Source organism: Vanacampus margaritifer, chromosome 2 (genome assembly GCF_051991255.1).
Source record: "Vanacampus margaritifer isolate UIUO_Vmar chromosome 2, RoL_Vmar_1.0, whole genome shotgun sequence".
NCBI classification, from domain to species: domain Eukaryota; kingdom Metazoa; phylum Chordata; class Actinopteri; order Syngnathiformes; family Syngnathidae; genus Vanacampus; species Vanacampus margaritifer.
In genome coordinates this window covers 20,074,848-20,098,368 of record NC_135433.1, presented here as the reverse complement: position 1 = coordinate 20,098,368, position 23,521 = coordinate 20,074,848, and the positions used below count along the sequence as shown (strand labels likewise).

At 39.1% G+C, this 23,521-nt stretch overlaps 2 protein-coding genes and 1 long non-coding RNA gene across 6 annotated transcripts; 1 reads left to right on the top strand and 2 right to left on the bottom strand.

The window, feature by feature from the left end:
* Window positions 1-1,123: 1,123 nt before the first annotated feature.
* LOC144044668 (uncharacterized) lies at window positions 1,124-7,257 on the bottom strand. 2 transcript variants are annotated; one of them, XR_013291321.1, is made up of 3 exons: window positions 7,168-7,257; window positions 2,069-2,177; window positions 1,124-1,962 (listed from the first exon to the last, which is right to left on the bottom strand). It is a non-coding gene; the product is annotated as an uncharacterized LOC144044668 (long non-coding RNA). The 2 variants fall into 2 exon arrangements; XR_013291323.1 differs by having other exon boundaries at window positions 1,124-1,956.
* Window positions 6,830-10,423, top strand: mpg (N-methylpurine DNA glycosylase). Its single transcript, XM_077559218.1, has 4 exons — window positions 6,830-7,239; window positions 8,181-8,385; window positions 8,743-9,386; window positions 9,777-10,423. Exons 1-3 carry the CDS (start codon window positions 7,018-7,020, stop codon window positions 9,159-9,161), a joined length of 846 nt encoding a protein of 281 aa, XP_077415344.1. The 5' UTR covers window positions 6,830-7,017; the 3' UTR covers window positions 9,162-9,386; window positions 9,777-10,423.
* On the bottom strand, window positions 9,465-23,078 carry nprl3 (NPR3-like, GATOR1 complex subunit). 3 transcript variants are annotated; one of them, XM_077559215.1, is made up of 14 exons: window positions 22,671-23,078; window positions 22,296-22,362; window positions 20,871-20,909; window positions 20,180-20,312; window positions 18,499-18,573; window positions 17,169-17,322; window positions 17,029-17,104; window positions 16,826-16,963; window positions 15,238-15,394; window positions 14,014-14,120; window positions 13,683-13,812; window positions 12,656-12,848; window positions 12,081-12,282; window positions 9,465-10,329 (listed from the first exon to the last, which is right to left on the bottom strand). In XM_077559215.1, the coding sequence occupies exons 1-14, from the start codon at window positions 22,882-22,884 to the stop codon at window positions 10,164-10,166; spliced, it is 1,851 nt and encodes a 616-aa protein (XP_077415341.1). In that variant the 5' UTR covers window positions 22,885-23,078; the 3' UTR covers window positions 9,465-10,163. The 3 variants fall into 3 exon arrangements, with proteins under 3 accessions (XP_077415341.1, XP_077415342.1, XP_077415343.1); XM_077559216.1 differs by lacking the exon at window positions 20,871-20,909; XM_077559217.1 differs by lacking the exon at window positions 9,465-10,329 and having other exon boundaries at window positions 12,116-12,282; window positions 12,639-12,848.
* Window positions 23,079-23,521: the final 443 nt, after the last annotated feature.

Here is a 23,521-nt window from a genome sequence, read left to right as displayed (position 1 = left end):
GTGTGAATGCTAAAAGGTACATTTACCAAACCAACTTTGGTAAAAGTACTCGCTCAAATAATTACTCTAGTAAAAGTAAATAAAGTACAGGCTCTGAAATGTACTTGGCTAGCAGAAGTAAAATGTATTTTTACACATCCATTTGAAAGATATTAGCTAATGGAGCAAAAATGGGTATACATCGGCCAGTTGAGTCTCTGACTTGCCCTGCGTTGAGTCAACAGTGTTGAGTATCACTCGCTCATGTTGCCGGTCCACTCCTTCTCGCTGACATGATTGAACCTTTCATATTGTTGACTGGGAGTCTGCAACATTCTCAAGTTCAAAGTATCCTCTGTTGTGGCGGCGCGCTTTGCCCTCATGTTTACGGGTTGTTCTAATCTAGCCAATTGCATGTTAATATGTAATGGATAAAAGTAAAAAGAAGTCTAAAAAATAAATACTCAGGAAAGTACAAAGTACAGAAAAAAAACTACTCAAGTACAGTAACAAAGCATTTGTACTTAAATACTTCCCATCTCTGATACCGACTATCATATGGGGAAATGCATTATGATTTCACTTAAATGAATAAACGCATATTCCCATTCAGGATCGGCTATTATACAGCATTGCAATTACATGCCATGTCAGAGATTTATTTAAATCAAAGGACTGGTGAGTTGGGTTCGAGGGTTCAAATCCCACTTGGAGCAGACTTTTTGTAAACATTAAATTTCGCATAACAGCAAGTCCACTTTGGCTGAGGAAGTGCGACGGAGCATTTGTACAGCAAATTTGAGATAAAGGTTTGAATCCCTGCTTAGGCCGATTGCAGTTTAAGTTCTGATTGAGTTATTTACCATTCAGCTACAATTAATAATTTGTAATTTTCACTTAATTTATATTTCAGTATACTTCATAAGCATTCCCAAAGCATTCCACACACATTTAAATATTAGAATTTAGCTTTCACAGCATTCACATGCAATTTCTCCAGTATTTCATGAAACCCGGACCGTGGATGGTATGAGAAAAACGACGACTCCTCAGTTACATGCAGAAGCCAGTAAGCCACAATGACAGCGCCATTTTTCTGTGCCAGTTCAGCCCTGTTCGAAGGTAGATTAGACATATGACGTTTGCCAGCTGATTATATCTTGTGTAATGCTAACTTGATTGGGGACTCAAAGAAAATGGATGTACTGTACAGCTAGCTTGTGATTGATGATGTGCAATGATGAATAATTCTAAAGGGTGGAGAACTTTTTTATAACCTCTGAGGCCCATACAAAATTTATGAACAAATATGATGCAATGATGTTAATTAATCATTATGAAGATTTATGGGTTCGATGTTTTGAAGCATTTTATATAATTTCCTCTGATTTGTCTTCAGAATTGCGTGGCGTCTGCTGCTGAATGCTAACAGAGCAGTGAAGGCAGACAGAATGCATCTTCCATGCACTAAATGCAGTGTACGTCTGAATGTGCGTAGCAGGAAATGTAAATCACAAGCAACGATAAAGAGGGACGCTGTCAACGTGAACAGATGGAGGGGATGAAGATTTCAGAGGACACACACACACACGTACAAAATGAGATTCCCATGTGTGGACAGACATGATTTCACATTACAGTGGCTTAAAGACACATCCTAATTCACCTTCACAGGTCCTGCTTTGTCAAAAAAAAAAAATAGATCTAAAGCCCACAATCACTTATTCCTGCTCTGCAGAAGGGAGTGAAGCTTCGGATTGAGACGCAGCACTCTGCCGCTACATTTAATGAAAAGACCAGCGCATTCCATCACAGCTTGAGCGACAGCTCGGCTCCACCTGGGAATATTCTGGCGGATGGGTGATGGATGGTGGGAAGCGGAGGGCTTCCGACGTGCTGACAAGGGGGTAAGGCGGTCGTCCTCGGCTGAGGTTTTTAGTGCACGAGAGACTCTGTTTCATGGAAATGTCTTCTTATCTGCATCTCCATTAAGGCACATGAAGACAGATGTTATAAAGTGATGTCTTATAACTTCTGACGGGTAGTGTCAGGCTAACAGAATTATCATGTACAGTACGATTACACTTACCTATTGTAACGTCATGGACAGTTCCTTTGAAGGCGCTACACTTGAGGCCAACAGCCAATACCAGTATTGGCCGCTCTCTTGAGACCGTTTTGCAATGAGGAATTAGAAACTAGCAATTAGAAGAATAGAAAATTGCCATTAATTACAGACAATTTTAAGAAAAATGCAATATTGGGATGTAAAGGTATTTTTTCTTTAAGTACCAGTAGGTCTAATAGTTTTTTGTGGGGGAAAGTTTATGTATCAAAAGTACTAATGGTATTGGTACTTGGTATTGGTATCGGTGACTACTCAGAAGTTGAGTACTTGTACTGGTATCAGTCAAAGAAAAGTGGTATCGAATATCACTGGGGAAAAAAACGCAAAAATATTCGATGAACATATCATCTAAACACATGAGTAAGACCGAAATATAAATGAATATATTTTTTTAATTAGTATTACAGTGGACTCTAAATACAAATAAAGACAAATTACACAACTAAATAAAACATTACAAAAATTACAAATATTGCAAAAAAAGGCTCAATAATAACAAATACAAAATAAAAAGGAAAATACCAAACATTAGACACACAAAAGAAAATACACGATTTTTGACAAAAATATATATTAACTAGAAAATAGTATATTAAAAATGTACAAATAGAAAATAAATATAAGAAAACATATATAATTATTAGACAAATGTACACACATATTGTGAAAAATACAAACTTTGTGAGGAAAAATACAAGCGTATTAGATCACAAATGTCCACATACTACACAAAAAAAAGATACAAAATAATCATCTCCTGATTGATTAATTAATTAACTGATTAACAAGTGTGTTGGTTGCTTGCATCATGGTGAAAATGTATCCATTTATGTTAATATTATTTTAACTGTGAGAATATCTACACTACAGTAATGTACGGAGCCACTGACAACTACTCGGGTTTGTTAAGATCATTCTTAGAGATTCTCCTAATTGCTGCTGATCATCCACAGGAGCTCATACATTAGACTTTCCAGCACAATTGACTTAACATGCACTAAGACACGTTCACTAGCCTGCTGGGAGTCTCTGATTGATAAAGCACGAAGCCGTGGGGTGGGGGATAATGAATGGCGACGTTTCCCCTTCGGGACTGTCATAAGTTAAGGCGAGGGTAAAAGCTGCAATTAGGAAGCAACTCGGGACCTTAGCAGCACTCAAGGCCCCCCTGAAGCCTCATCTATCAAACACTGATAAAAAGGGTTGAGCGCCAGGGTAATGCTTAACTAAAAGAATGCTGTCAAAAGAATTAAGAAATGTTTCCTCTTTCCTTTGACTAAATGGAAGAAAGCTCGTGTCTTGGAACAGCACAGAGTGACTTTGTTGTTGTTTTCTGGCGCCACTGCTGCTCTTCGGAGCTGCTTGCTTCAATGAGCACCCAAGCTTGCTGCTGCTGCTAAACACTGCAGCAGAAGGGGATCTTTAAAATAAAATAAAAGTAAAAAAAAAAAGGGCACAAAAAGACCCCTGTACAGTAGACAGGCCTGGAAAAACAACAACAACGTTTTACTGCCTGACTCCGGTGAAACGTTTGATAGCTTTATGACAAAGTAAAAAAAGAAAGGTCAACGTTTTAATGAGGACACACAGTCAGATTCTTTGTCTATTGACGTGACTTACATAAAATGGTTCCTCAACGGATGCCATTCTGTAAAAAGCAGAAGTGAAATACACCACGAGGCCATGACCGTTATTTTGGAATAACATCACACAAGTAAAAGTAAAAGGCAGCCATGCAAATAATTACTGCTATAAGAGTGACTAGTACTCAAGTACTTAATAATTGGTAAAATTTCAGTTTTTATTTAATTTAATCCAAGCATGAATGTCAAATAGTCAACTTAATATATTTCCCACCAATATTACTTTAACTAAAACAATACTACATAAAATCATTCTAAAATAACATTATATATTAAGAGAGGTTCTGCCACAAGAAACGCTCTTATTGTCTTCACATTCGTAAAACAGCACAATAGGCTCATCAGCCAGAGATTACATAGAAAACCGCAATGTGTTTTCTCAATTTCCAAGTGGAGTTCTTGTAGGCTGAAATGCTGCATTTTTTAGGCAGACACCATCCATCCATTTTATAATAATAAATAATAATGCATCCAATTTATATAGCACTTTTCGGGACACTCCACAATGGGTACATTATGCGTGCGCTCACACATTCACACTTTGGTGGTAACTTCTGTGTGGGACCATCACCCAGAGACTGGGTGTAGCCATGTGACCGCCTGGCTCTGCTTGATTGGGCAATTAGTAAATGTAGTTAGTTATTAAAGTTAGTAAATGTCAATTAGTCTCGCTGACAGACCAAAATCGCTCAAGCAATAATAGATATCTGCAGATAAAAATACAAGAAGAAAGCAGAATGTACCTCAAGGTAACAGAGTAAAAGTAGTGTTTCTTGACAAAAGTACTCAGGTAAAAAAAAATAAATAAATTATGTTGAGTTACAACCACTCGGACAAATATTTTTTTTTAAGGATATAGTCCTATTTTTTAGAGAATAAAGACGTTTTTCCAGAATAAATAGCATAATGTTATGAGAAAAGAAAAGTTATTTTCTTTCCTTGTTAAACGCTTTTTTATTAAAATAATGATTTTCACAAGATTACATCTTTTTACCCTTATTATGTTTTTATTATCTTAAGGTCACATTTTTTTTCTCTAAAAGAAAATAGGCTAAGTTATTGTAACATTACGACTTTTTCCTCCAAACATGCTAGCTATATGTTTAATTAGCATTAAGATTATGAGGGTGTCTTAAGAAACAATTCAGTCCCTGTACTAGACTTCCAAACTAATGAATGTTCTTCCGGCTCAATGGACTCACTCAAACATCTTGCACAAAATCTTCCCTGAAGAGTGGAGTCTATTCAAGCTGCACACAGGAGCAAGAAGTCCCCCCCAATCCCCACCTATTTCACTTCCTGTAGGTGTCAAGGACATGTGAGATGTTTTTCTTTTTTGTATGTGTCTTCTCTAACATGGTGATTTAACCTCAATGTGAGGCAGACCACCTGTGGTCTGTGCATCGCACGCCACACTTTTGCAGGCTTTATAGGGCCGCATGAATCATTAATCATACGCCATGAATCATTAAAAGCATCAAACGCTGAGAAGATACACTCGTCCTCCTCGTTCTCGCAGTAATGAGCTTCGCATGTTCCGTTGAGGAAGCTGAATGTGCCTTGACAGACATTTTGAAAATATCTCTAGTGCAGAGGTTATACAAGATGCAGCTTTGTGACTGTAACGGCAAAACCAGCTCAGACTTCACTCTGCGGCCGCTGACAGGCTGCAGGGAGGTGCAAAGCAAACAGCGGCCTCAAAAGCCGCTCCAACGGCTATCCCACTCACAAAGTCAACAATCCGCGCAAGGGACGACTTGACTGGACACGGTCAGCACATTTCCAGGTGGCTGTCACGCTGGTTTAAATCAGCAAATTGGTTTATTGCCAAACAGAAGAGCAAAAGCAATCCTGAATTATCCAATTTTAAACAATAAGATCCTGAAGATGAGATTTATTTGGGGGGGGGGGGGGTTCTGTCACTAGCAGTTTGAGTGCCAGGGAAGCCATAGGGATCCAAAGTGCCTGAAGCCAAATTGGCGTTGTCCCCTTTCTGGGCTAAAGCACATGCGAGCTCTATTTATAACCTCTTAGGGTCAACTGAAATCATTAGACTGAAAGGCAAAACACACTTGTCAAATTGGAAAAATCTTATGTGTGTTATAAAATTTTATACATGATAAATACTGGACTTATGTTGAACTTTACTCATAAATGTACTTACTGAATGTGAAATGTTTTTGTTTTATGAAGGGCAAAAGGCGAATACATTGGATTATCGTACCTTCTGTCATTTAGTGGAAGAGCATTCATTGTTCTGCCTGTCATTATCTGTCATCGGCATATAAAGATGCATTACTGCAATAAATATTTTTTAGACTAATAAAGTAAAACTGGATAAACCCCTGAACATAACTGTAAAATGTAATATACCCGGTAATATTTGTTTGGATATTTTCTAATAGTTGTGTCCACAATGAGGTATGTTTCTAACATTTGCGCTTTTTTTTCCTATTATTTTGTATCATTTGTGAATGTCTTTGTTTTGCCATAAAATTTGGAGATTTTTACATTTGTTAATTTTTTGTACATTATATAATTAGCATTTTAGTTCTTAATACTATTTTTCGCAGGAGGCAGGGTAGAGACCATGCATTGGTCGCCAGCCAAACCACTAAGGCAATGATTTCCATTCAAGGTAGTACGTGACATCCAAGAGAGCATCAGCGGTGTCACAGAAAAACTATCCACATAATTTGTCTGAAAATCACTGTTTATTCATTAAATACTTCTTCGTTCACCTATCTATGCTAGCAACGTATTGTGATAGGCAGAAAAATTGAATTCTACACCACTAGATGGCACAAGGTACATTTATCCGTTGCCATTCAGCAGAATTCATATTTTATTTTTCATATGATTCAACAGAATCATATCTTCTAAGTAGCTGGGATTCAAACCTAGAATATTAGAACTCTGAAGCGGACGTACTAACCACTAGTCCAAACAAAACAAATATATGAAGAGAAAATATTCAGTATGTATGTTTGCATTGACATAAGGTGCGCGTTCCCTTTAAGAGCAAACACGCTTGTCGTATCACTGCATGTATTTACTTCCTGTTTAGCAGTAGCTCGTTTGCATTGACATAAGGTGCGCGTTCCCTTTAAGAGCAAACACGCTTGTCGTATCACTTCATGTATTTACTTCCTGTTTAGCAGTAGCTCGTTCACATTAATCATAACAAACCTCCAGGACAGACAAGTAAAAAAAGAAAAGCGCTTCTCAAAAACAACGCTAATTAAAACACTCACTTTCATGTAATACATGATAATGGCGGAGCGTAAGAGAAAGCTGACGTCATGCAAAATTGACCAAAAAACAACTACTGAGAGCGAATCAGTCGCTGGGAGCAAACAGCACAAAGTGAATGAAACGGTGCACAGTGTTTATTTCAGTGGCGGTCAAACTACTGACCTGCGGAGGAGACTGGGAGAGGATTTCTTCACACAACCTTGCGTCGCTTTGGCCAAAGCTTTCCTCGGCAAGGTAACTTGGGTGTCACCTGGTGGCTGAAGCCATGGATAAAACACTTAAGATACTTTTTATACAGCAACATTAAATGTAATGTAAATAATTACATTCGAAAGTAACACTTCAGGTTGAAGGTAATTTTGCTTGTACAGCACACAGTATTTTTTTATTTTATTTATAGCTCTCAAGTACTGTTTAAATCTCTGGCAGTATGAGTTATACACAAAAATCATTTATAACATTGTCTACGAGTGTCAATTGTGCGCAAGTAACCATATATATATATATATATATATATATATATATATATATATATATATATATTTAAATACAAAGTACCCATAACTCTGTTAGTTGTGTGCAAAAATAAGTGTTTATTATTCCCATATGATATATCTGTCTCTGCATAAGTGTTTATTCACTAGTGCCAGTGTTTGTTTTTACCGTACACTGTACTGGATGGCATACAGTATGTTTAATCTCTTAACAGTGTTTATTACCATATCTAATAAAACATCCCTAACCATGTCAATTATCAAGAAAACAGTTTCTTGCCATATAATATAATCATATGAACAGCATAACTGAGTCATAACTTTAACAAAATGGAAGAAAGATTACTTTTTGGTCTGAGTTAAGAGCTCAAGCACTGTTAAAATCTCTGTGTCAATTGTGAACAAAAACTGTTTTTAATACATGTCTCTAACAATGTAAATTGATCACTCCCCAAAAATCCCAATGAAGTGATTACAATATAATCTTCCTGTGTCAATCAAAACCAAGCATTTTTCTCATACGATTTTGGATACAATCTTGTATCTCACATTGTGCAGTGCAGGTGTACCTAATGAGGTGCTGACTGGTATGCGTTTATATCTTTTTTAAAGCAATGTTTAGGCTTAGAAAACATGAAAGGCAGTTTTACATACTTGTGTTTTTGCATCCTCGTTTGAAAGTTCCTGGTGCGTCGGCGTGAGGACGGCACAGAGCTGAGAGGCCGCGTGGTGGAGACTGAGGCGTACTTGGGGGGAGAAGATAAGGCGTCACACTCTGCTGGGGGCAAGCGCACAGAGAGGAACACGGCCATGTTCATGAAGCCCGGCACCATATACGTGTACCCCATCTATGGCATCTACCTCTGCATGAACGTCTCAAGTCAAGGTCAATGGAAGCTTAAATGGTGTATGATGTACAGTGATTTTACAGAACATCACGTGGGATCGGGATGGAGCCCTGCTGTTGAAGCGAAAATCTGTATAATTGGTGCTGTAATTCAATTACAGTAATTGTCTTTAGATGCCATAAGATGGTGGCAAAGGCCCACATGGTAGTTATGGTATTTTAATATTTTAACAGTAATTTAAATTGGTATTAGGATAATGAGATATTCCTTAAAAAAAAACATCAGTCAGGGGTTCCAGGACCCCCAAAATTTGAGAACCCCTGATGTATTGTGTGTAATGAAGGCCAAGTAGAAGTGGAGCAACAAAGCGTAACATTTGGTTTTGTGTCTTACAGGCGACGGCTCCGCCGTGCTGTTGCGCGCGCTGGAGCCGCTGCAGGGCCACGCTATCATGAGGCAGCTGAGGGCCGCCAGACGCAAAGAGGGAGCTCGTCCCCTCAAGGACAAAGAACTATGCAACGGCCCCTCCAAGCTGTGCCAGGCCCTGGATGTCCCGCGACACTTCGACCGCCGTGACCTGGCGTCCGACCCGGAGGTGTGGCTGGAGGACGCGGATCCCGCCGCGGGAGACGCCCACCGTGAGGTCGTGGTGGAGGCGCCGCGCATTGGCATCGAGTCCCACGGGGAGTGGGCCAAGAAGCCTCTGCGGTTTTACCTCCAAGGGAACACTTTTGTTAGCGTGGTTGACAAAATGGCTGAAAGAAGAGAGAATCAATCGGACCTCAACTGTCAAACTCTGTGTAACAAAACATAAAAGGACAACATTTTTGAGACTCAGACTCTGAATCAATTGCACACTTTTTCCTGTCAGTCAATTTGAGGTTTTTCACAAACTCAGTTAAAAGATGGCATGCGACAAATTTCACAAAAAGTCTTCTGGAATTTTTTGGGGTGGAATACCTTATATGAGTATGTGGATGTTTCTGCATGATGGTGACTCCGCCCCTTTGCTTTAAAGTGGCTTTGGATCTTCAACCAGGTTAGACTCATAGTCATGGGTGTATAAATTCAGTGTGTGTGTGGGGGGGGGTTATGTTAATAAGCACAAAGTAATCAATTACGTGTGGCCCACAGGTCTTGTGTTTGAAAGATTTAATTAATCATCTTAACATGAGACATTTTGGACAACTGCAATCTGTCAAAGGTGGGGAAATAATTTTGAGGTGGGAGAATCCTCTTCAGTCCAATATTAGTTCTCAAAAAGTGAAATATGGAGTAGCAACTCACTTTTGTACACACCAAAAACAAAATTTAAGTCAACCCATGTCTTGGGCTGAGATTTGCTGAGAGTCACTTTTTTTTTTTATTTAAATAAGCATCCATGCCTCGGGTTTGGCGGGTTTGACTTGAGTTTTTATTGAATCCACAGATGTTTGGAACGCCCTCGCCTCCCCTTCAAAGCGCAAAAACAGCCCATCTGATGTCCTGAGTGGTCTTCCCACCTCCGGGATCCGTGAGGTGGACGTCTGGAAAGCTAATTACTCAGCGTGTGCCCCCCTCCACAGTCCAAAGACATCTGCCACCCCCATCATCTCCCCTTATCTGAACACTCAAGGCCTCTTCTCTACTATGTACAAAATAATTTATTATTTGAAATTGGCTCATAAAGGATACAAAATAAACTGTCTCCATGTCATGTAAATCAACATAAATCAACCTTTTTTCTGTCTTTAAACATGAATTTCCAGGCACATGTCATGACTGACGGCGTCCGACTGGCGCTGCTGCTACGACTACCACGACGACGACTACCAAGCTACTCTGTGGGAGACTGGAAAATGGAGATGATGGGATCTTCGTGATTGGTCACCACCAGCACGCTGCGGAACTTGTCCAAGAGCGTCTTGAGCTGAGAGCGCCGCATGTTCTCATTGTACATGATCTCCTCCAAGTGATGGTGGCCTCGGAAATAGTGCAGCAGCCTGCAAGTTTAAAAAAAATATTTTTTATGGGGAAAAATTGCGCTTTTAAAAGATTAATGAATAAAAATTATGACCCTAAGAGGGCAAATGCAAGTGTTGCACGTCTTTGTGATTATGTTTAATACAAGTGCTGCCTTGAGATAGAAGTTTAATCTCAAATCATCTTTCTCCTTTGAAATGAATGGTAATTGCATTATTTTACTCGAGCCTTCCCCCTGCAAAAAAATTAAATTTTTTGTAATGTTTTTTTTTTTTTTTTAATTTAGACACATAGCTCACAACGCAGGCACATTCACAGACAGACCTCAAGTGGTGCTTAAACACCAGCCCTATTTTGATAAAAAGGTTGTTAAAATGTTGAATATATATATATATATATATATATATATATTTCAAACTACATCACCAATTCCCCCTAAAGATTTTTTGATATCAGATTGGCATTTGAGTTCTCGTGAGATATCTACCCGTTTTTATCCCCACTGTAGCTTAGGTTTGTTGACTGTGTTGATCATGTTATGGAAAGAAACCACAGTACATGCATTTACTAATTTTTATTATTTTCTTAATGCTAATTATTTTGGTGATGGGTAAACATTTTTGACTTGGGCGCCTGCCTCCCCCAACCAAATGTTTGTGCCCATGCCTGACGACAATAACAATTAAATAATGAAAACAAATAAATGGTTTGTGTATTATGATTAATTCATTGCGATTCCTTCTTGTGTGCATGACTGGGCCACTGGGGAGCAGTATAATACAGTCATGAATGGGTAAATGACTGGATAAACTACAGCATTCTTAGTCATTTATCACAGAGGATCAAGAAAACATTCCTGTGAGTTGTTTTATTTTTCTATTTAACAATGCTACTTGATGCTTTAGCCCATCTGTTTATTGTTAATTATTTCTAGTTTTATGTATAATTTGACAGTACATTTTTAACTGGGAGAGGCATCACCAATGTAACCGATATTTATATCTGTTTTTTTTTTCCACATTATGAATAATGACAGCGGCATATTTATCACTACAGTAATTTCTGGACTATAAGCCGCTACTTTTTTCACTTGCATTTGACCCTGTGGCTAATACAAAGGTGCGGCTTATCCATCAGATCACAAGGGGGCGCACTATAAAGGAAGCGCAAGAGCGTCAGGCAAGAGCAAAACAAACCAAGTGAGCCCAAATACAGTAGAAGAGACAGAACGAGAGCGAGACAATTTACGCCCTCATTACGGAAAAGAAAGTAGTAAGAACCCGGTGCGGTAACATTAACTCTTTGACTGCCATGGACGTTAAAAGACGTCAAGTAAAAACCTACGGAGGGCCGCCAATGACGTTAAAAGACGTCATCCAATTTAAAAAAAAAAAAAATTGGAAACGGGTGGAGGAAAGCCTTGGCCAGCTGTGGTGAAAGTTTCAAGCAGCTCTAGTTAGCCTAATGACTATTTTTGGCCCCTAGATGGCAGCAATGACTCTCTTTTGACAAGATTGGGTATCTGGTATAATCTTTCATTTGGTAGTATGTGTGTTTCCATAGTCCAAACACAGCATTTTCTGTGGACCTTGAAAGATCAGTCAAAATGCTTATATCGGCTGGCACTGGCGACATCCCGTTTCTGAAAACGTCTGGCAGTCAAAGAGTTAAAACACCTGCGGCTTATAGTCGGGTGCGGCTTGTAGTCCAGAAATTACTGTACCTACAACCACAGAGAGAGATATCAAAGCGTAAGAGCTAACTTAGTGACCTGGCAAACATGCGGAGATCCTCCTGATTCTGCGCAGCTGGGATGTTGAGGATGAACTGTCTCTCGTGTTCCGACAGGCTGGCCAGCAGGGTTTCGGTCAGCAAAATCCTTTTGTTGAGGGGAGAATCGTCACCGCCGGGGGCCAACTCTGCACTGGAGTTGTCCATGCTGGGGCTGGTCAGGGTCATGTCGTCGCTGCTTGCTGCACACAATAGGGAGAACACACATGGTCACACAGCCAGTTGTATTTGTTAATGTTTATAAAAAAAATATATATAGACACAAAATCATGATGCTCAATTTGTCAACTTAAAATATTCTGATTAAAAATGCATTTGAGGAATATGAATTAAGCAGAAAAATGGCAAAACTGGCAAAATGGCCGCCCCATGAAATGCATAAAAGTGGGAAATTAATCAGAATACCGTGTTTAAAGTAGAGTTGGGTGCATAGAAGATATTAATGTAAATATTTTACTTGACTTCCACCTTCAAGCAAATCAACTTTATTGTTGCTATTTCCCCTTCTCCCTCACACACATTCTCTTAAAACACTCACACACACGGTTGCCATACTTGGAGATCCGAAGCTGAGGGCGCTCGGGGTGCTCAGGCCGCGGCCGGCGGCGACCCGCGCGGCCAGCGGCAGGTCGTCGTCCCTGTAAGCGGGCTCGTCCTCGGCGGGCGGCACCATGAGGCAGACGAACGTGTGCAGCTGGATGAGCAGGCGGCGCTGCAGCATCCACACCACCATCTGGATCAGCTGAGCCTGGCCGGGGCATGCGCACACGTCATCCCACCTACTCGCTATTATACATACAGTCATAACATTCAATTACTAGGTCAGCCGGAGCTATCTAGATTCTTTTCTAGTATTTGTGGTATTATTCAATTTGTTTTATAGTTGTATAATGGGCTCTTGCCACAAATCCACTACTTCCTGAACTCAGTACCATTCCTTCATTTCCCGTCTTTCATGATTGGACCAACTGATTCATCCAGGTGTGCCTGATCTCAGTAACCACAACGACAATGGCCAACGACACGCACCTGAATTAATCAGTTTGTCCAATCATGAAAGACAGGAAATGAAGGAGTGGTATTGAGTTCAGGAAGTAGTGGATTTGTGCAAGGGAGCCTATTGGTGTCTAGATTTTTTTCAATATTTTTATTAGGGATACCAGGTATTAGTATCAGTGCCCATATCTAAGGTATCGGTACTCGCAACACAGGCCAATACCAGTAATGGCTATCCTATTATGGCTGTTTTACTATCAGGAACTAGAAATTAGAAGATTTTTTTTTTTTTTATTAATTTCACATTTGGGGGAGGAGTTATGTATCAAAAGTACTGGTGGTATCAATACAATGTGTCGGTATCAGTGACTACTCAACGAGTTGAGTACTGGTATTGGTATCGGTCTGAAAAAAGTGATATTGAACATCCTTCATGTTTATCTATATACAGTATTACCGAATTATTTCCATATTATTTTTGTATTCTTCATCACAATGTTTTGTTGTTTTCCTGATACTTCTTAGTATTGTCATTTCAAACAAAGACGTTTCAAATGTCAAACGTTTTTTTGTGAGGCTGTCGTACCTCCTGCGCAGGAGCTTCCAGCGGGTTTCTGAACTCAGCCAGCGAGACCGGCAGCGAGAACTTGGCCAACATGGAAGGAAGGTCGTGACCGGGAAACTGCTGTGCAAACTGTTCGGCCTGTGGTGAGAATCTGCCCAGTGCATTAAGAGAGATTTACAAAATAAAAAGAAAAGAGAAAAGAAAAAAAAGAGCAATGATGATGACATAATAACAATACTGAGCTCTCAAGAAAAAAAAAAGAAAAAAAGAGAGAGATTGAGTGAGTGAGAGAGGTCCCGTTTTATTGGACCACTCTGACATTGGATGAATATGATAAGCAGTGTCAACTCACAGGTAGATGTTGGCATGAGGGGACAGCATATAGACGTTGTTCTCACACAGAGGGTAGATGATGATGGCCTTGCCCCAGTAAACCAGGTGGGCTGCAATTTGGAATATCTGACAGCAAAGCAACACTTGAGCATTTTAACTTGACAGCTATGTAGCTTACAAAAACAGTCAGTAATAAAATACATGAAATCGAGTGTAATACATCAAACAGTTTGTGCATCATGATTTCATGTTTCAATACTCAGATATTGTGCTCCTTCTAATGTGCATTCTTGGGCCACTAGGGGGCAGTATAATACAGACGGCATAAGAGTTCCACAACTAAGTGACAAAGGGGCGTATTATCCCACATTGCCAAGTCACAAGTGGCATTCTGCAGCACACTGTTTTGGCTGCGCAGATTATCCCGTCGATTTATATGCGTCAATTCCGCATAATCATGGAATGTATACACTTTAAATGAGGGCGTCCCCTATCAAATCTAGTGGTGCGTGTATTCTCCCAGAGACTTTGTCACCATCTTTGACTTGTTAAGGTCGCTGCCACCTTGAATGCTTGTAACTAAAATGTTTGCTAGCAAATCAAGGCAAAAAAGTAAAGTGACAGCTTGCATCTCAAAAAACTTGCAAGTTGAGGCGCTACTGTAATCTGTTAACTTCAATGTGTCATTTGGCAATCATCAAATTACAGTCAGCATTGTACATGTCTGACTCAGAGTAGTTTTCACAGGCAAAACCCAAATCTAAAGTTGCTATTCATTGTTTGAATCATCAACATAACAGGACACACTTGTCATATTCCGCTATGCTCACATGAAAAATGGGCAGCTTCAAACAAAAGCTGCTATCTGCTAAATTGTGTACATGAGCTCCAGATGTAAATAAAAGCTCATATTCACATTTTCATGTCAAACCCGCAACAAAAAAAAAAAAAAAAACTGCCCTCAATGTTTCAATACTTTTGAAGGGGAGTGCAGATTTAGTACTGTTGAACTTTGATGTCAACCCCATTTCCTTCTGGATCTCCTTAAAATGGCGCATCTGACAGTAATTTAAGTTAAAGGCACTGTTTTTGAGACTTGGCAGAGGTCTGGACTTCCATTTTCTTTTTTTCCCTCCCCGCCATTTGTAATCAACTCAAATCAAACATTAAAATAGGAGAACCACAATTGTTATGTTTCACATCCTCTGCTTCTGACATGAAGGTGCGTAGACAGCTGCCTCACCTGAAGCAGGGCCAGGTCAGTGTCCTGAGCCAGCTGCTGCAGGTTTTTCACCGCCGAGCACGTCTTGATGAGGCGCATCATGGCGGGCGAGCAGTCCACGGGAAGTTGGCCCAGCAGCGCCTTCTCACTTTCCAGCAGCAGCAGAGCATGATAGGGCCTGGATGACACCCACACATCAAGATAATTAAGGCCCTTTTTCTGGAGGGAGAGGTCAGAGGGTGCATGCGTATCCTTGGGCTGTGCAAACAGCTGGTGAAAAAGTAGAAGTAATGATTCAAAACTACCAGCAGGGGGCAGTAGATCACAGCCAACATGCCTTGTTTTCAAAGGACTCCACTTGTTATCAGTCAAGTGCACATATTAATCTATAGAGGCCACTGACCACCACTCACAGACATGAAATATAACAATAGAAAATACTATATAAACTATATGGATTAATAAGGTTAAAAGGAGAGTAGACACAACATCAGGTACATTTGCACAAACATGTATTTTCTAAAATGTGTGCATTCATGTAATATTTTGTATTGTTTGTCTAATATTTTTGTATTATTTTATTTTATTTGTATTATCTAATATTGTTGTTTTTTTTAAAATAATTCTGTACTTTTTTGTCTAATGTATCTTATTTATTTCCTAAAATTTGTGGTGGTGGTGGGCCAAATATTTGTGCATTTGTAATTAAAGCTGCTCAATGCAGGAAACTAAATTTCAAATTGCTACTGGCACATGTGGCCCAAAGAATGAGGCTGCACACTCCCTTCTTCACGTACACACCGCATGCATGACGTGACACCGGCAGACAGAGGGAGGGAAATTCGAACCCGAATCCAGTCTGATAACTATTACCAGAGGCTTGCAGGAGCACCCATTGTGAACAGCTAAGGTGTTAATCTGCTAATTAGAAGATGTTTTAGTCATACATGGTCAAATAAAAAGGCTATATGTAGAGATATTTTTGGGCAAATTGAGCATCTTTGAAAAAAAAAAATGTTGTCTTACGTGTTATATGTTTAAAAAATATATATATTTATTGGTAATATTTGGTTTAAAAAATATATAAATTAAAAAATCCCCCCCCCCTCAAATTTTGTGCATCTGAAATGTAATTGTTTTGTTTTTTTCTATTATTTTACATTAGCTGTGTATTTTTTTAATATTTTCCTTAATATACCAGTATGTGTTTTTTTCCCCCAAACCATTTACTTTATTCTTATTATTGTGCCTTTCTTTTTTCATACTTAAGAAATCCTGAATTTTTGCTTCTGTAACAAATTACTTTTTTGTTTTTTCATTTTACTCCATTTGTTCGAATATTGATGTACTATTTGTCTTTTATTTTCTATTGCTTTCCCTAATATTTTTGTTTTTGAGTTTTATGCTCTTTTTATTTTATTTCCCCCCAAAAATCGGCCCCTGTTATATTCAACTTTTGCCCCTATTTTCAATCAATACTTAGATAGTCGTGAACTAACCCGACTCATGTTGCTCACTATAATGAAGACATGAAATTTTCCAAGCGTCTCATCTCTCCCTAATGTGTGACACGGCGCATCTGCTGGTGCATGATGAGAATACGGCGCACCTGATGGCCTTCAGGCTGCGCTCTAAGGCCTCGGGGGGGATGTAGTTGCCGCCGATGCGGTGGATCTTGTGCGGGAGGCAGAAGCTCACCTCCAGCCAGTTGTTGATGTGCAGCCGCACCACGCCGGTCGTACACAGACTGAAGAAACATATGCTTAGTGAAAATCACCGAAGCACGAAATGATGCCGTGACCACAAACAAACCTGTCATACGCCTCCTTTAGGTCCTTGGCCAGCTTACATTTGGGCAGAATTTGTCTAAACGGCGACTGCGGGCTCACTAACAACAAAAAGAGCATTGAACGATTCTTTTTTTTAGTGTGATTGGGTCCGCGGGGTCTCACTTTCGCTGACGGTGGTGATCTCGTCCTGCACGGCCAGCATGAGCTTGGCCTCCCTGGTGAGGTACTGGCAGCGGCGCTCCTCGTGCTGCAGCGCGATGGCGATGCGGCGGGACAAGTTTTGCATGCAGCTGATGACCGACGGGTCGGCGTTTGCCTGTGAAAACATACATTACATTACAACACATTTGGTAATATTTAATAGTTTAGCATTCATAAACCCCACAACCCCCCCCCCCCCCGCCTTTTTTTTTTTTTACTATTTGTAATTTATTTTTTGTCAAATGCATCTGTCCTTTTTTCTAATATTGGTGCATTATTAATCTAGTATTTTTGTTTTTAACACTTTTTGTATTTCTTCTACTTTTTATCAAAATATTTTTTTTCCGATTGTTTTTTATTATTATTATTTTTGCCTCATTGTACTTTTCCCCCAACTTATGTTCACAGTGTGCAACAGATCACTCACTCACTCACTCACTCACTAAAGATGTTTATGTAAAAGAAGAAGAAGATTCTTCTGACAGTTCACCAGCGTTCGTGTCTAGATCAAGATAAAATTAGCACAGTAATTGAGTGACTGTCTGGTTTAAAAGTCAAATGGAAAATCTTTTACTACTACATGCATACATTTCACTCTCAATCTTTCAGTTGTCTGCATTCAACTATAGCACAGTTCTACTGATACCATTAATAATAATACTGTATATCATGTTTGCTCATAATGACGGCATACAAACATCCCAGTCGCCGGGCAGATCCCACCACACAAAACATGACTCAGCCTCTTTGAGCCCCTTACCCCCGTCATCTACTCAGCTGAGTGGGCCACTCACCATGACTCAGCAAGGGCAGGAACAGGTGTCGCCCCATCAAGCAATACGATTAAACATGCATGCATGTCCCTCCCTGCCCCTCAGGCCTCCTCTGCCATCACAGATAGCGAAGACTATCATTTGAAAACACAGTCCACCCTCACCCCTCCCTTCTTTTGAGTCGCACCCACAGGCAGAATCATTACAAACTCTGATATTCATATCAGAAATTGACATTAATTTATTCATTTTACCCAGCCAAGATATTCACTTATTTTTTGGAGCAAAATTGCCATTTCTTTGGCAACATTGGGGGTGAAAATATTCCAAATGTAGCAGCTCTCAGTAGTGTATGTAATCAAATGCAGACAATGTTATAATAAGACCACGCTGTCAGGTGTCAATCAAAACTGAGCATTATCACCTTTGACATATTTTCATATTTTTTATGTTTTAGCTTGTGCAGGTGTACCTAATGAAGTGTATGGTGGTGTCTAAATATGCAAGACTTTTCATACCCTCAGAGCAAAGACCACATTGAACAGGATCATGGTGGGCATCTCCCTCTTTGGCGAAGGATCTGTTTTAGACACCTGAAAAAAATAATAATAAATGTGAAATTTATATGGAACATTTAAGAGGTGCAATAATAAAATCATGTTGCACATGTAAAATAAAAACGATCTGGAAAATACCTTGCTCAGAAATGCACCCATGTCCAGTAATAATAATGAAATATACAAAAAAAATATAAATTGCTATTTTGATTGTTTTAAAATGATTTTTTTACATGTACATCCAATTTTCTGCTTTCAATAAAAAGCAAAAAAGGTCAAAACAATAAAATAGGGAGATATTTTTACTAGACAATGATGTTATATTAATTTCTCAATCATATCTATATATTTTTCAAACTTTTCTATTTTATTCTGCCAATCAACAACAACAAAAAAGAGTGTTATCAGAATTTATGTGAGAATTGTTCTTGACAAATCAAATTTGGTGAAGTAGGAAAAAAAATCTCCTAAAATTTAGGAATAACCCAAAATATTTCTAAAATGTTTAATATCATGCTTATTATTAACGTTGAATTTTCTTAATTGTGACAAAATAAATGCTGTGAAAATTTCTTGATTAATATGTCAAATATCAGTTATTTGCAGTGCTTGCATTCTTGAACAAAAACAACAGCGTCAGTGCTCAAAAAGGGTGAATCCAGCTTGGAATTCCTCACAACCGGCGAATAAGGTCAAACTGACTGAGCGCACACAAATGGAAAGAGTCTGCATTAAATTACTTCATAACCATGCAGTCTTTAAAGACAAAACATTGAGGGTAAGGTGGTCTAATAAAATACATTTGCTAACACTGCAGATACAGTATAATAAATGTAAATAACTCAATTAATTAAAATTTATAACAAATGTTTATTTAAATTGCTCGAAGGCACCTGGGATAGGCTCCAGCACCCCTGTGACTCTTGTGAGGAATAAGCGGTCACGAAAATGGATGAATTGATGTTTAATTAAATAAATTAATGAAAAATAATAAAAAAATATTCAATTAGGAAAGTAGCGTAACTCAAACAAATGTGACTGTAATATTGTGCTGTAGGTTGTTACACAACCACAAAAATATGTTCTTTAAAAGATATATAGAATAGATCAGTATCACCCTTTTCTATTATATATTGCTTAGCTTACTTACTGTACAGCCTTTCTACATACAGCCAGTATACGTATAGGAACTTCAACTTCTTAAATTAAAATGTAATTCTTCTCCATGATCAGCAAAGCATATCTCCACTTCTTAAAATTAAAAAAATGCATTATTCATTTGCTCAATTGGAGTGCAATATGACAAATATTTAAATTTAAATTTAAATGAAGAATCCAAGTCAAAAGTTTTATAAAACATCTACATTAACATAAAATTGGGCCCCTGTCACAAAATTGCTAAATTATGTCATCTGGAGAGAACAAATTAAAAAAAAAATCCAAGCGTAGAGTCTAAAATTTACCCAAATTGTCTGATTTAAAAATCTATTTAAAAAAAAAATGTCGGTTGTAAATGGGCAAATGCGACCAAGATAGAGGCAATGATGTAAACAGCATCAAGTTGAAAATTACAAAATTGTATCGGGAGCGTGATGTAAACAAAGGAGCAGCAAAGAGCTGTGAAGGTTCACTCCTTGCTGACCTGAATGATGGGCGGATGCTGCAGCAGAGTCGGATGGCCAACAAAGCGAACGTTGTCGATCTTCAGCTCAAACTTTTTGCCGCACATGTCCGACTTGGTGGCCAGGATGGTTGCCAGGATGCTGTCGGAAAACCTAAGAGACGGAAAGGCGAGGTTCATGCGAGGGAGTTTAGAAAAAACAACAACAAAAAACACATTTGGAAGGAGTGATTTTCAAGATGAGAAATTTTTGGAGCGGTTTTAATTACATACACTTCCTGTGATTTGCGTGTCATAGAAATGACTTTGTGTGTGTGATTGTGCGTGGATGAACATTCTGCAAAGGATTAATGTGTCATGACATTCATGCTTCAATGAAAGGCTCTGGAGAAAAACAAATACACAATACATAACCATTGGGAAGAAGAAAAAAGAAGTGAATTTAATTGGAGTTTGCAGCCAATTTCAACAAGTGCAACATGCTGCACAGGTTGCTTTGATTCCACTTGAATCGGTTTCTAATAAAGCAGAGTACAGCAAAAGAGAACAGCGAATTAACACAGTTTCACCTTGGGAATATGCACGAGAACATTCTCACGCGTTAAAAAAGGAAGAAGGTTAAATCCAAATCGACCAGTCGCACTAAATACAAGAAAAGACAGCGAGTGATGGAAGCAAAGGCAAAGGTGCTTTCGGAGGATTCCAGTCTTACCCCGCTACCAACTGTTCGTCAGTTAATGAAGATGGCTCTCTGAAATGGGAATGGGGCCATCAACAAAACAAAAAGAAACAAGCAAACAAAAATGGGAAGCTGCAACACTCACGCACACACACATCCACACCTACATTGACAGGCTTTATATGCAGGGAAAACAACATCTGTGGTTCTCAGTCTTGTTACGTCTCCTCTAGCCTCAAGAGCCACAAGTGAGTGACGGTGAACTAACGTTTACACAGGCTACATCTCATCAGGACATGTTGGTTTGTTTGTTTTTTAAATATATTTTTATTACATTTTCTTGAAAACTTCTTGTGTGGCGGCCAGTTTACTTGGGTGGCCCGCCCAAGTCTTAACATGGTGTGGCAAACACTGACTAGTCTGTAGGGGTGTTAAAAAAAAAATCGATTTGGCAATATATCGCGATATTCTCGTATCGATTCAATATGTAGCCAAATCGATTTTCAAACATCAATTTTTGATGGAAATATTCAACAAAATGTCTTATTTAGGGTTCACACTTGAAGTATGGAAGAATGTTATATTAATGGAACATTAAACCTTAAAATTTGATTTCAATGCTGTTGAAACATGAAACAGATTGCAACCTACAGTGGCTCACTGTTATAAGACTGAAGTTTCAGATAAATAAATACATTTTCATACAAATCTTACAGTGTTTGTTCGTCTCTGTGTGCCCTGTGATTGGCTGGCAACCAGTTCAGGGTGTAACCCCGCCTACTGCCCGAAGCCAGCTGGGATAGGCTCCAGCTACCCCCGCGACCCTTGTGAGGACTAAGCGGTTAAGAAAATGGATGAATGGATGAATCTTATAGTGTACATGTACAAGTTTACTGATTATTATTTTCTAAATTTGAGTTCAAGAAAAAATAGCAATAATTGACTTATAGATTCGTATCGGGATTAATCAGTATTGAATCGAATCATGACCTATAAATCGTGATACAGATCGAATCACAAGGTACTAGGTAATTCACACCCCTACTAGTCTGCAAATGGTTAAAAGCCATACTGCGGTGACCCCTGATGGGAAATGCTTAAAGTTGAAATAAGATTTTGGTCTTTTTCACATTTTAAACAGTGCAGTCCACACATCCCAATTGGCCTACTACACAACTGCTACATAACACATTTTCAAATGTATTTTGCTTGATGATATGCACGGATTTACTGTAAATGACGTTCCCAACTCAGCAGATTCTAACAGTTCTCACATGAATTATGCTAACACTGCTTTGTTATTATATTGACTGGAGGGGATCATATGAGGGGGGGAAACAATGGAATGCAAATGTATTCATAAGCATTACGAGCTAATGTGTGGAAGGTGGGACTGCACAACACGTACTTGAGTGTTTGAGTTCCTGAAAACGATTAAGATTAAAAGAAAGAAAGTACCTTGAATCTCCATCCTGATCTTCAACTTCTCCCGTCGTATTCAGCGCATAACGATTCCGCTGTTTCGCTTGTAGGGGAGAATATATGGCCTAAGTCATCATTTGGCATACACTACTCACAATGCGTCAGGGATATTGAACTTTTGCAGGTGAATTTATTTAGTCGTATCTAAATGCACATTTCGAAATGTTTCAGTTTTTTTCCTCACTAGGTGCTGTTTTCCAGCAAGGACGTGAATGGCAATTCAGTGCATATTATGTTTACAATAGCTTGAAATTTTATCCGAAAGCCAATAACTTGTGCATGTATGACATCCCATCCGTTTATATTGCAACTGATTAAATGATGCTGCCAAGTATGATGCTAAAGGTTCACCTGCGTGGGACGACGAGCACTCGGCGGTTCGTTGGAACGGGTAGCGAAACAACAACTTGTTCCCGCGACTGCCAGAGCTCACCAGGATGACACTTATTGGGTTGGTTTTGTGTCCGCATCGGGGGCCTCTGTACAAGCTGATTCTTGGCTGCACGACCGCCGATTTTCTTTGGTCATCAGCTGATACGCCGCTGCCGGATGGGTTGAGCATCATGTTAGCATTCCAGCTCGCATAGCTGCCACATGATCGACAGCTTTTGCTACAAAGTTAAAACACTCTACTCCCTGCAAGGCAAACTCTTGACGATGCTTATTAAACACTGCTTTAAATAATTTTATTAATCTCAGGCACAACATTTACGTTGCCTCAACTTCCCCAACTCAAATCGATTGTTTTGTGTGCATTTAAAAGTGTCCGACTAGAAACAAGTGACGCTACAACACGGCGCATGCGCTACCAGTGTTTCCGTTGGGATGTGAGACGATGCACAGCGCTAGTACATTTTTTGCAGTCCGTGATTTTTGTCAAACAAAACAGCACTTTCGTTTCACGCTAAACCTTTAATCATGCTTACCTTACGCTGCTTTTTGCAAATATTATTTTAATTTAATAAAGGGGGGAATACGATCATGATTTGATAAAGGGGGAGTTGACCCAAAAATATTTTTGGACAATAATATGTTTTATGCAGCCCCACTGGTCTAAATATGGTATCCTCGTTAATATTGTGTTAGTGGAATATGAGTTCAGCAACAAAATCCAGCCGTTTCTATCTAACCTCGCCAGCCAGATTGATAATTGTGATTTTGTCACTCGAGGGAGTTATTCACATCCGGTACTTCACTAGGCA